At 38.0% G+C, this 12,460-nt stretch overlaps 1 protein-coding gene across 3 annotated transcripts in view; it reads left to right on the top strand.

The window, feature by feature from the left end:
• The window catches only part of LOC149475700 (uncharacterized), a 29,582-nt gene extending 20,203 nt beyond the window's left edge, over positions 1 to 9,379 (top strand). The window contains exons 10-16 of one of the 3 annotated variants that reach the window (XM_089712808.1): positions 158 to 373; positions 2,570 to 2,743; positions 4,113 to 4,237; positions 6,733 to 6,909; positions 7,151 to 7,313; positions 8,089 to 8,127; positions 8,339 to 9,379. In XM_089712808.1, coding sequence (XP_089568934.1) covers positions 158 to 373; positions 2,570 to 2,743; positions 4,113 to 4,237; positions 6,733 to 6,909; positions 7,151 to 7,313; positions 8,089 to 8,127; positions 8,339 to 8,502 — 1,058 coding nt within the window. In that variant the 3' untranslated portion in view covers positions 8,503 to 9,379. Of the gene's footprint in view, positions 1 to 157; positions 374 to 2,569; positions 2,744 to 4,112; positions 4,238 to 6,732; positions 6,910 to 7,150; positions 7,314 to 7,749; positions 8,003 to 8,088; positions 8,128 to 8,299 lie in introns of those variants that run through there. The other 2 variants (XM_089712807.1, XM_089712809.1) reach the window with 2 other exon arrangements.
• The last annotated feature ends 3,081 nt before the right edge of the window (positions 9,380 to 12,460 follow it).

The following is a 12,460-nucleotide window of genomic DNA, read 5'->3' on the forward strand; positions in this document are numbered from 1 at the left end:
ATAAATGAAAAAAAATGTTTGGGAACATAGGATAGGTTTTATCCCAGAAATCCTACGAGAACGGGAACTATGCGGGTTTTTCTTTGAAAACGCGGGCGGAAAGCTAGTTTAAAATATTATGGTTGGATTTATTATTACTTTTTTACCATACTTTCAGGATCGTGCAAGCTGGAGCCGTCCGAGAGCGTGGTATACCACTGCGTGGTCACCGAGTGGTCGGGCGCGGACGGGACCCGCAAGTGCGGCAGTGAGGAGCTGGAGGGCACCATCGTGCAGCCCGAGTGCCGCAGACCGAACTACTTCAGCGCGACCGACCTGCCGTACATGGTGTGCAGGGACGGCAGGTGGAACTACCGGCCCAAGTGTGACCCAGGTGCAAAGTGAATCTTCAAACAATTTTTTTTTACATGATGAACCAAAATTACCAATAAGCCAGCCATAAAATACTAAAATTATTTATTTTTTTCATAACCGATTATGTAGTTTGAGGACAGTATGAAAAAATCATAATACACAACACTTAGCTGAGTGGGAGGTACCCATCAATGAAAAATGTAAAATTACCTTCTGGACATTTCGATCGGTAAAAAAAAAGAGAACTTCATGGGCATGAACTGTCAAAATGGGGCCTTTTATTTTGTGATGCGTTTATGTATGAGTGTATATAACCTCCTGGGGCCTGCAGTCATATATATATTACATAAACAACAAAAAAATATTGCAACGCCATCTTTTGCGTTTATGCGGGAATAATACCTCAAATCGATGTAGTGGTATGTTATCCACTATACTAAACGGTTTTTGGTTTTATAAGTGACAGTGATTTGAAGTATTCTCATTTCGAAGTTGACGATGGCTGTGCGACGGCAAACACGTGGTCAGTAATCTTACATTTCTAGTGGAACCATTAGTATATTGCAGTATATCTTTGTATATCTAATTATAATAGATATTATTTCTGCAACCGCAATAGTTATTTTGTAAGATAAATCTAAAACAGGTGAAAAATATGAATGTTTTCTTTTATGTCATACTGGTAAGACATTTGGTCTCAATTCTTGCCAAATTGGTCTTGGTTACAAGGGCCCCATGTATTACCTATATGACATTCTTTAGTTTATGTTACAGATTTTATTATAATTTTCAAGAATTATAAGATACTGAGATCTACCAACACCTAGATGAGTAAAATATTGACCTATATGATGGACCTATGGAGTTTCTTGCCGGTTCTTCTCCATAGATACTGCTTTCCGAATCGGTGGTAAATGTTAATACTGTTATGACGATTCAAAAGTGCTTTTAGAAGAAGTCTAATTGAATAAATAAATGTTTGAGATGAAGATAATGCCCCAAATGATACCGATGAAGCCGCCCAAATACCAGAAAATGATTCTTCTTCCATTCGTCCAATGAGTATGAGTCATGTCAGAACAGAATCGTCACTATGTATGTCATCTTCAGTTGTTGGCAGACCATCTCGGGGACGCACATGACGTGGACCAAGCATTAGAGGAGGCTGACCGAGAGGATGGATTAGAAATAAGACCTAGGGGTGGACGTGGCAATATAAATACACCGCCGCGCCGGTGCAAAATACTTGAACTGGTCGTTTCTCACCCTTAAAAATACCTATCTTTGAACAAAGGTACAAAAAATAGACACAGAACAATGGATAGAATAATAAATATTTAGATTCAAGTTTAAAAATATATAATAACTAAAAAAAACATGTAGTTTTTCTTCATTTTCATAAACTTATTACACTTGAAACTGGGACCCCCTGTAATATATATATGACATAAGGAAAATCCAAGTTTTCCACGAAAGATTTTTTTTTCCATTTTTTTGAATATCTATAATTGCATTAGAACAGATACAGCTAATTTTTATTAAAAAAGAAAGAAAAAAAAATCCTGGGTCTCAGGAGGATAAGAGAGCACGGAACCTTCACTTTGTTTGCTAATTATTATTTTTTCCATATAAATAAATATTAATAATAAATTATTGCTTAGTGTTGCACTTTATTTTTAGAACGAAGTTCCTTATCGTGCGTTGCGAAAGGGGACTAGAAAAAATTAAGGGGAAAAGTTGTAACGACACATTTTGCTACAACATGACCTATCAAATGGATGTTGTAGCAAAAAGTGTGTGCAGTGCGCGCGTGCATGTTTGTTTCTCTCTCTCTCTCATAGATAAAGGAAATTCGTTCCATCCGGGTGTCCCTTGATACCCTTTGAGTTTTTTATAACAATATCTTATAAATTTATAAAGAATAGAAATAATTCAATTACGAGGCGGGACTCGAACCCGCATCCTTTCACACCAATCCGGGGCAGACGCCTGACTGACTCAGCCATCCGTGAATTAGGCGAGTCCCGCCTCGTGATTGAATTTTTTCTATTCTTTATAAATTTATATTTATTAAGCACTTAGGCGTGATTGAGTAACAGACAGACAGACAGAGTTACTTTCGCATTTATAAATATTATAAATTATAAATATTAATGAATTTGAATGTCATAAAACCAAAAATATCAAATTTAACAATATCTTGTTTGTCTCGCAGAGTGCGGCACGCTAACACCACGCGGAACTCCACTGATCCTGGGCGGGGAAGTGGTCGAGCGAGGAGAAGTGTCGTGGCACGCGGGCATCTACTGGAAGAACATTAGCAACGCGGGCACCACGCACGAGCAGATATGCGGCGGGTCGCTCATCAGTGACTCTATTGTGTTGTCTGGTGAGTTGTAGGAGAGTGTGTCTGGTGAGTGGTAACATGATAAAAGTACCTCCCAAGTACAGTAATAAAACCATTTAAAATAATTAGCCAAATTGGTTGAGCCGTTCTCAAGTTAGGGCGCTTGTGCACTACAAGGAATTTTACTGTCCGGCATTCCGATTTTTTACGGTCCGGTGTGGCATGAAAAAACCGATGAATTGCTTGTGCACCTGTCCGTCTTTACTCGGATCAGTGCGGTACAGTTCAAGGAAGTTTGGCGGTATAATGCTATCATAAATGATTGTTTTTGCATTTTACAAGAAACGAGTAAAAAATATAGAAGGTGAAATATTATATTATTTCGTTATAATAAAAAGTAAAGTTCCGTAAGAGATTTAAAATGCGTGTTTCACTTATTTATTTTAATCGGTGACGAGGAGCTAAAGCTATTCCCACTTGAACTTTAACTTACCAACACTTACTTAGATAATAAATTATAGGTCAATGCTTGGTCAATGTATATAAAATAAGAATACCGACTTCTCAAATCTCATTGCCAACTAAAAGAAAGTAAAACAAGAGCTTGCTTTCAATTGGCATATGCAGTAAAAACAGTAAAATCCAAGCAAGTGGGCATTCGAAAACAATTATACCTACAGCGACTCGTAGACACAAAAAACCATCCGGAATAGGGAAAAGTAAAATGTCGGACAGTAAAATTACGTATAGTGCACAAGCTAGTACATATATAGATTAATTGCGTGCCATACCGGACCGTAAAAAATCGGAATGCCGGACAGTAAAATTCCTTGTAGTGCACAAGCGCCCTTACGCTTATCAAGAAATTAAGCGATTCGTTTTTATTGAAGTGAAACTTCTTTATCGGGGTTGGACAAAAATTTAGTGTAACATTTTTGCGTTACGCCGTACGCGTGACATTTTTGCGTTACGCCATACTCGTGACATTTTTAAGGTCATAAAGCAGTTTCACTTTTTACGTGTGTTCTCTAGTACACGCATACATTTTTATTTATGTCATAATCAGCTGGTTGAATCTGCTATTTGGTTGAATGACTAGCGCGTTCATTGAACTGCGGTCTGTACTGGGCGGCACTTTGGCGGGGGCGGAATTGTGGAATAAAATACAGTATTAACAATTAATTTTACTGTTGTTTTTTTTTCATGTGGTAACAACGTGATAATTTGTCTACTTTTCAGTTATATTACGCTCGATATATATTGTTATTCATTTAAAAAATGCAAGGGCGTCAAATTCAGGATCCGCACCGGGTGCTAATGACCCGTTCTATGCCACTGGTCATTCAATCAAATGGCAGATTCCACTAGATGACCGCGACATAGAGCCTACATTGATTACGTGTATGTCCAGCGGCGCACTGCTTCTGGACCCTGCAGTACGGGCAGCTGCCCGCGTGGCACTTCGCGGTGGCGGTCGGCAAGCTGCACCGCGACTGGGACGCGCCCGAAGACGCGCTCTACGCACAGAAGCGGAACGTGAGTACGGTGGCATCTGTTCAAAGTAACATCGAAGGGAAATATCAAACACGTCATACTAAGGGCGGCCATACAGGGACCAACTGCTTGAAGCCGCGACCGCGCGGTGAACTATGGACATTCATTCACTACCGTACACGGACTGCTCGAGCCGTCGCGACCGCTTAAAGCGTAAGATACATACATACATAATATTATAATATTGTAATTACATACTTATTTATATAAATTAAATTGTATTTGTAGAAATGGATTTTTTACATTTAATAGTAAAAAGCGTAATAATTGACATATATATTATACTAGCGGTCCGCCCCGGCTTCGCCTGTGGTACATATTTACGTTTTTTCTACATAAAAACCATCCTCGTACTTCAAGGAATATAATAAAAAAATAATTATCGAAATCGGTTCAGCCGTTCTCGAGTTATGCGCTTACCAACACATTTTGCGATTCATTTTTATATATAAAGAAGATAATTGTAAGTGAAAAAGGGTACATAATAGTTGACATATATAATTATTATAAAAATGATATTTATGTATAATTGACATTCTCTTGTTAATTTTTGCATGCCAATCAATTGGCGATTTGTGCTGAACAATGAATTATGCAACATCTGTAAATCTACCACATTTCTTGCAAAATAAATCATTTCATTTCATTTCATTTCAACTGCGCGGTTTGTAGCGACAGCTCGAGCAGTCAACGACCAACCGCTCGAGCAGTACATGTACGGCCGCTCTTAGTGGACGTCATGCGAAGCATTTTGTAGAAAATAAACAATCTCCTGTTTTTGTTAGTTTGTATTTATTTTAATACAGCTAAAATAATAGAGATAACTACATATTGAGACAAATAACAAAAAAATATCACATAATTCTCCCAAACATTGTCAAAAGTGTTAGAAATCGTTTCGGTCCCTATAAATATATATAATTTATTAAAAATTGGTCACAATAAACGACATGGGCGGAAAGCTAGCTAATAAAACATATATCTATTTCCCACCAGGTAAGAGAGATAAAGCTATCCGAGCGTTACTACGGCGCGGCCATCAACTCCCAAAACTTTAGGACTATCGACTATCGATCTATTTTAGAACGATCTAGCCAGACTTTAGGATAGTATCCGACAAGGATAAATATAATATATCTAAATTTAAGTATGTATTTCAATAATTTTTTCAGGTAAGAGAGATAAAGCTACTTCGGCACATCCATCAACTCCCAAAACTTTTGGACGATCTAGCCAAACTTTAGGATTTGTTTAGGATAGTATCCGAAACTAGGATAAATATGTATATTTCTACATTTATAATAAATAGCATTCTATACCCAAATATTTCAGTAAAGATATCTATTTCCCGGTTACCTATCTTAATCTCGAATTTTAATATTCCGAATATCATAATCCAGAAAACGTTTGGACATTTTTTCATAACCCCGAATTTTAAAATTTCGAAGTTTTGTTTGCCATATAATCGCAACTCCGAATTTCATTTGCCCATTTCTTTATTTGTACGACGTTTTACAATCCAGACGAATGAGTTCCAGACATACGAAATCTAAATGCACAAAATCCAGATGACCGTAATCCATATGCACGAAAGCCAGATTTTTACAACACAAATTTTTGAAATACAGTTAATTGATATCCAGACAAACAATGTCCAGATTTTTGAAATTCAAATAAACGATATCCAGCAAAACGTAATCCTTCCAGGGGAATGCAGCACGAACCTAACCTTACCTTCTGAATAGATTTTAACACTTTAACCTTTCTGTAATGGGCAAGTAAAACAATAGCGAGTCGGTTCTGGCACTCGCCGGCCGCTGCCGCGGCACGCTCGCTTCGCTCGCTCGGCTCGTGCATGGGGGGTCACAGTTCAAACCTAACCTAACCTACTGAGTCGAATTTGATACTTAAACCTTTCTGTAATAGGCAAGTAAAACAATAGCGAGTCAGTTCTAGCGTGGGGGTCGTAGTTCAAACCTAACCTACTGAGTCGACTTTGACACTAAAACCGGACTAAAAATGGACAAGTAAAACAATAAATTTACTTGCTGACAATGTTTATTTTCAGTCGATAGTAAAGGTATAATCACGATTGTATGGAAATCAAATAAAAAGATTGTGAAAATCTGGCAATAGTTTATCTGTTATACGATTATATGGGAACCAAATAAAAAGATTATGAAAATTTGGCAATAGTTTATTTGGAAAATGGTACGATGGGAAACAAAAAAAAGTATTCTGAGAATCTGGTATAATGAGATCTGGATTATGAGAATATGGGAAACAAAAAAATACTTTTTAAAAATCTGGTTTTGGTGCATCTGGAAATTGATTCATCTGGGAAATTAAAAAAGGAATTTAAAAAATTTGTCATTCATTACATCTGTCTTTTAAAAGTTCTAACAACCGTTTTCGGGGTTTTAAGATTCGGGTAATAGAAATTCGAGTTTTTAATAGGTTACCCTATTTCCCACCAGGTAAGAGAGATAAAACTATCGGAGCGTTACTACGGCGAGGCCATCAACTACCAGTACGACATGGCGGTGGTGGTTGTTTCCGAACCGTTCTACTACCGCACCTTCATACGCCCGATCTGTTTGAGCTTCTCCCAGACGTTCAATAAGGAGCAGCTGAAGAGAGGCAATGTTGGCAAGGTTGGATTATATTTATGTTTAGTTGGGACAGTGTAGTGTAGTCTAGTACGTGCTATACCTAGACCTAGATCGCGTCATGGCAATACCGTCACGTCATGGTGTAAGGTGACGATTTTGGTATTTTGAATATTGTCAAAGAAGTTTCACTTCTGACACGTGTGCTCTTTTTTATTGAAAAATCAGCCATGAGCCAAATATTTTATATTCTTAATTAATCGAATGATTTCTTAAAACATTTCAGGTAGCAGGCTGGGGCCTCACGACCGGCCACAGAGGCTCCGAGTCGCCCATACTCAAAGTACTCGACATGCCGTACGTGCCGTTCGACGAATGCGTGAATAAGAGCAAGATGTCGTACCGCGAGTTTCTGTCGGGTGATAAGATTTGCGCGGGCTATGGGAATGGTGAGTGCTATTTTACTGTACCTTTATAAAATATAGAAAAAATGCGATCACGAGACGGGACTCGAAGCCGCATCCTTTCACGCCAATCAGGGGCAGACGCTTGACCAACTCAGCCTCTCGTGACCCGCCAGAGCGATCGAATTCATTCTATTCTTTCGATTTTATGTGTCGAACACCGCGCGCCATCTATTGAGATGACTAACAACGATGATTAACAACCATAATGAATCATTATTTCAAAGATTTAAATATTTGAACGATGGAACACGACCTTTTTGTTGAATTTGATATTTTTGGCAATGAAATGCTTTATACATATAAATTTATAAAGGACAGAAGTCTCGAGTCCCGCCTCGTTTAATTTTTTCTATTATTTATAAATTTGTAAGTCAATGCTTTTTCAAAGCGTTCGGTAAGGACTAATTTTCTCGTCCAGGCACAACAGTGTGCAAGGGCGATAGCGGGGATGGGTTGGGTTTCCCCGCGCGCGTACAGGGCACGATTTTATAATGGTCTAGGCAAACGGGCTTGTGGAGCGCCTTATCGATAGTCCACATACGTACATAATGGCATTGCCAACTTTTAAAATCCCTGCTTTTCCCAAGCGTGTTCCACATGTGACCCTTTAGACATTACTTTTATTTAACTAGCTGCGATCCGCGGTTTCACACTTGGTGGCATGGCTCCGCTAGTGTTGTTTTTAGCGTGATGATCATATACATATCCTTCCTCCATATATGAGCTATCTAACACCAAAATAACTTGTTTTGTCCAGGCACCACAGTGTGCAAGGGCGACAGCGGGGGCGGGCTGGGTTTCTCCGCGCGCGTACAGGGCACGATTTTATAATGGTCTAGGCAAACGGGCTTGTGGAGCGCCTTATCGATAGTCCACATACGTACATTTTCGTTGCCAACTTTTAAAATTACTGATTTTCCCAAGCGTGTTCCACATGTGACCCTGCAGACATAACTTGTTTTGTCCAGGCACCACAGTGTGCAAGGGCGACAGCGGGGGTGGGTTAGGTTTCCCCGCGCGCGTACAGGGCACGGTGCGCTACTACCTGCGCGGTATTGTGTCCACGAGCCCGCCCGCGGACGACGGCGCGCTCTGCAACCTGTACGCGCTCACCAGCTTCACTGAGGTCGTGGCGCACGAGCCGCTCATCAGGGAGTATTGGTACGTGTAGGGCCCTCTACATGCCAGACCAAGTGGACCTCTACATGCCAGAGATGGTGGTACGTGAAGGACTACTTGCGAATGGACCTCTAGACAAATGGCAAAAACGCAATAGAATCAAATGGAATCCGCTATAACTTCTAAGCTAGCTATCGCGTCAAGGTTACATCAATGAGTATCGATAGCGAATTTTATTCCTTAACATTTCTGCCATTTGTCTAAGGCCGGCTACTCACGTACCTGCAGCAGGGGCAATATTGGAACAATCTCGGTCGGAGCAATTTCAGTTGTTCTCTAAATTGCCCCTGCTTGCCTATACATATCACAATTAAGGGCCCAATTTCAAAATTGTCCCTGCTGCAGGTTCGTGAGTAGCCGGTTTAAACGCCCTGTAATTTGTAGTGGCGAACTCATATTGTGACGCGACATTCTACGTTCAGCATTCCCGCGCTATTCGAGCGCTAAGAATCGACCTACACCTTTTTAGTTATGATATCGTTGGCTAAATATTACATAGTACCTACCGTACCGTACAAAATTGTAATGCGCAAGTAGAATTTTGTATACTTGACTTATTCAAATACTGTAGCTACAATTCGTCGGAATCGTTCAAGCGAAATGTTTTCGCTAAGAACATATAATGTACTATAGCATATACTATAAGACACTGGTCCAGGATCTTCTCTTTTTCGATGGAGGAATTCCGCCTTCCTCCCTTTAAAGGCTTTATTTTTATTTTTTATCAATAGGTACAGTAACAGATTGCAGAACAATTCCTTATATCTAGCTCTTACATTAAAATACATATAAATTCCACAACCCAATTAACACAGCTTTGAACTAAAAAAACTATAAGAGAAACTGTTTACATTATGACCATGTTTTACCAAAAGTTTAGTGGAACAAAAAGGTGTTAGATCGGTGATAGTAACAAAAATGATGGTTCTCAATAATTCGTGTAAATTGTTTTTGGAACGAAGTTCCTTATCGCGCGGTTTTTGGAACGAAATCCTTACGACACGTTTGCTATAGTACGCACTATAGCAAAAATGTATTAGCATTTCTTCACTTATTTAATTATACCTCTTAAAATACTAATTTCAAAACGAAAGGAACTTCGTTCCAATTGGGTGTCCTACATGTCCTCAGACACCAGTTTGGTTACTTATGTAGACCAAAATTGTCTATTACTCAAAAATGGTTGTGTATTTCGGCTTTGTGTGCGACTCTATTGTCTACATATTATTTTTATGAAAGGATGTGATTACCTTTGTAACATGTAATAATAATTTAATTTGTATTTGTATTTTGATTAATCGTCTTGATACTTAAAATTAAGAATATGAAATTTTAATAGCTCATCGAGTATTGTATCAAAATTTCAAATTCTTATTTCAATCTGAAATGACATTTAATTTATGAAACTTAGAGCGAGCGCGCACGAGCAACTTTGTCTCCGCAACTATTTTGTCTCTCCCATCAATTTGTATGGGGAGTTGCGTCGCTACGTGCGCGCACTTTCATACTAGCCCATAGGTGGGAGAGACAAAATAGTTGCGGAGACAAAATAGTTGCGGAGACAAAGTTGCTCGTGCGCGCACTGTCTTTCATTAGCAGCGGCATTATAGAGAAGTTCGTAAAAAAACTCGGTGTTTTAACCAGGAAATATTATGTGCATTTTTTTGATTGCCATTTTTATATAGTTTTTAGGTTTTCTGTAACTACAATGTACGTAGGTAGTATAGTAAGGAATCTCAGTAAAATGTATTTCTTTTTTATCTTTTATAGCATATTTTAGTTTATATTCTTTGATACATCTTTGATAAATATTTTTTTCTAAAAATGTTAGTTTTAGTTAAGTAGTATGATAATAGGATAAATCCTTATAAAAATATATCTTGTAAACAATACTTATAATGGTGCTCAAAGTAAGTTCCTTCGTCTTGATTATATTTTAAGCTTTTTAATATCAGCTGTTTCTAAAATGGCCAAATTTTAAATGTCTTTAGTTTGTATTTGTCACAAAACCAAAAATACTCTCCTTGCCTATACTAAATACTATATTAAAGGAATAGAATAATTATTATGTATTAAATTATGCGTCTTTTGTTTATCAACTTGTATTAAACGCGAGCGAAGTCACTGGCATCGTATAGTCATCAAAATAAGATCATAGTTCCCTTCAAAATATTATTATATACTAGCTTCCGAACGCGGCTTCGCCCGCGTGTTGTTTTGATAAAAGGTAGCCTAGATGTTCTTTCTCAGGATCTAAAGATTGTCTGTGCCAAATTTCATCAAAATCGGTTGAGAGGTTTCAGCGGGAAAGCGTAACAGACAGACAGGCAGAGTTACTTTCGCATTTATAATATTAAAGTAGGGATTTCTATAATATCCTGATAATATCACACACTTTCTATATGATATTTTAAATTTAATACCATTATAGAAGATAATATTATGAAGTCTCAAGGATTCAAATATTATGTAAGTTTGTCTGTGCCATTACCATAGCGTATGTGATATTAAAAAGTGCCAAAATACGACATCATATTATTGAGTGCAATGTCATAATACAATCAATATTATAATGTTCGGTGTCTCTATTTTCGATGATGAATTATAAATGTATATTTCTTGTAAGTTTATAAGAATAAATGTGTGAGTAGATGAAATGTGTTTTATTTTTTCATTCCCTATATAATTACCTACTTTAAAAAAATGTGAGAAACTTATACAAGAGACGATAATAAGCGAATGGCTGCGCCACAAGTTAATTATAAAGGGAGTATAGGGCTGGCGCAGATAATATGGCCACTAGACATGGCGGAGCGCAGATCATCGGGAATAAATTGTTGTTTTTTGATTCTGAATTTTATTTTAATGAGGACAATACTGATCGTAGTTTGTCAATCAAAAATGCGCTGCGCTGCGCTCCGCCATATCTGCACCGGCCAGCGGCCTATAAAAGGCTCGGCGTGGAGCTGCTGTTGAAGTTGACAGACTAAGGCGCCATAGATTAACTATGTATTTATTTCTACTATAACGCATTTATTAAAGAAACGAATCTTAAATGGCGGCCTCTAGCTTACACACGGCCGTACGGCATGCAAAAAATATATACCAAAACAAAAAAGTTTGTCAATAAACAATTTGAAATAATTAATAAAATAATTATCCATTTACATTATTTTTATTTTCTTTTTTACTGACCCTACCATATGTCAGTGTCAGCTTTGGCCGCCATTGAAGATTCGTTTCTTTTAATGAAACGCGTTTTATCAACTATGGCGCTGTCGGTAGCGATGCTGGTGGCTGGCTTGTGTACCCGTCATGCCATCAGTGAGGAGTACCTATAGCCAGAAAAGTTAGCCTATAATTTAAAGCAGTAGTTAAAAATTACACTTTTGTCATTTCTAATTAATGTAATATAAACATTATATTTATAAACATAACCAGTTATCTACAAATATAGGTACCTATCATTTTATCAGATGATCTTTGACACCAGCCCAGAGAGTTCAAAACGATGGTCCGGGAGCCAGCAGCAGATTTTATGACCAAGTTCCTCTCAAGCGGTAATTAGTAAAATGCATCAAAGTATAATATTATGAAGCCTCGTGAACGTCAGCTGGAGCTCGGTTGGGGGGAAGAGCGGTTGTAGCCTCCCGTATCAGCTGACGGTTTTTCCACCAAGATACAGCCAGCTGACATATATATTTATCCACAGTTACATATAAGCTATGATCAGGTAAATTTTTGTTTGAGAGGAAATAACGGAAAATAAATTTTTCTTTAAATTTAACTTTCATGTTCGAGATGTTGTAACCAGCTGACTATTTTTTTTCGTTGAGATATTGGGTTAGCTACAATTTGACAAATTTTTAGCTGAGAGGAAATGAATGAATGAATGTATTTTTTTTCCTATGTGCGTGGGAGGCTACAACCGCTCACCCCCCCAACCGAGC

The sequence above is a fragment of the Colias philodice genome, chromosome 29 (genome assembly GCF_061535455.1).
Source record: "Colias philodice isolate Cphi_HAF_F1 chromosome 29, ilColPhil1 Martin Lab GWU primary, whole genome shotgun sequence".
Classification (NCBI taxonomy): domain Eukaryota; kingdom Metazoa; phylum Arthropoda; class Insecta; order Lepidoptera; family Pieridae; genus Colias; species Colias philodice.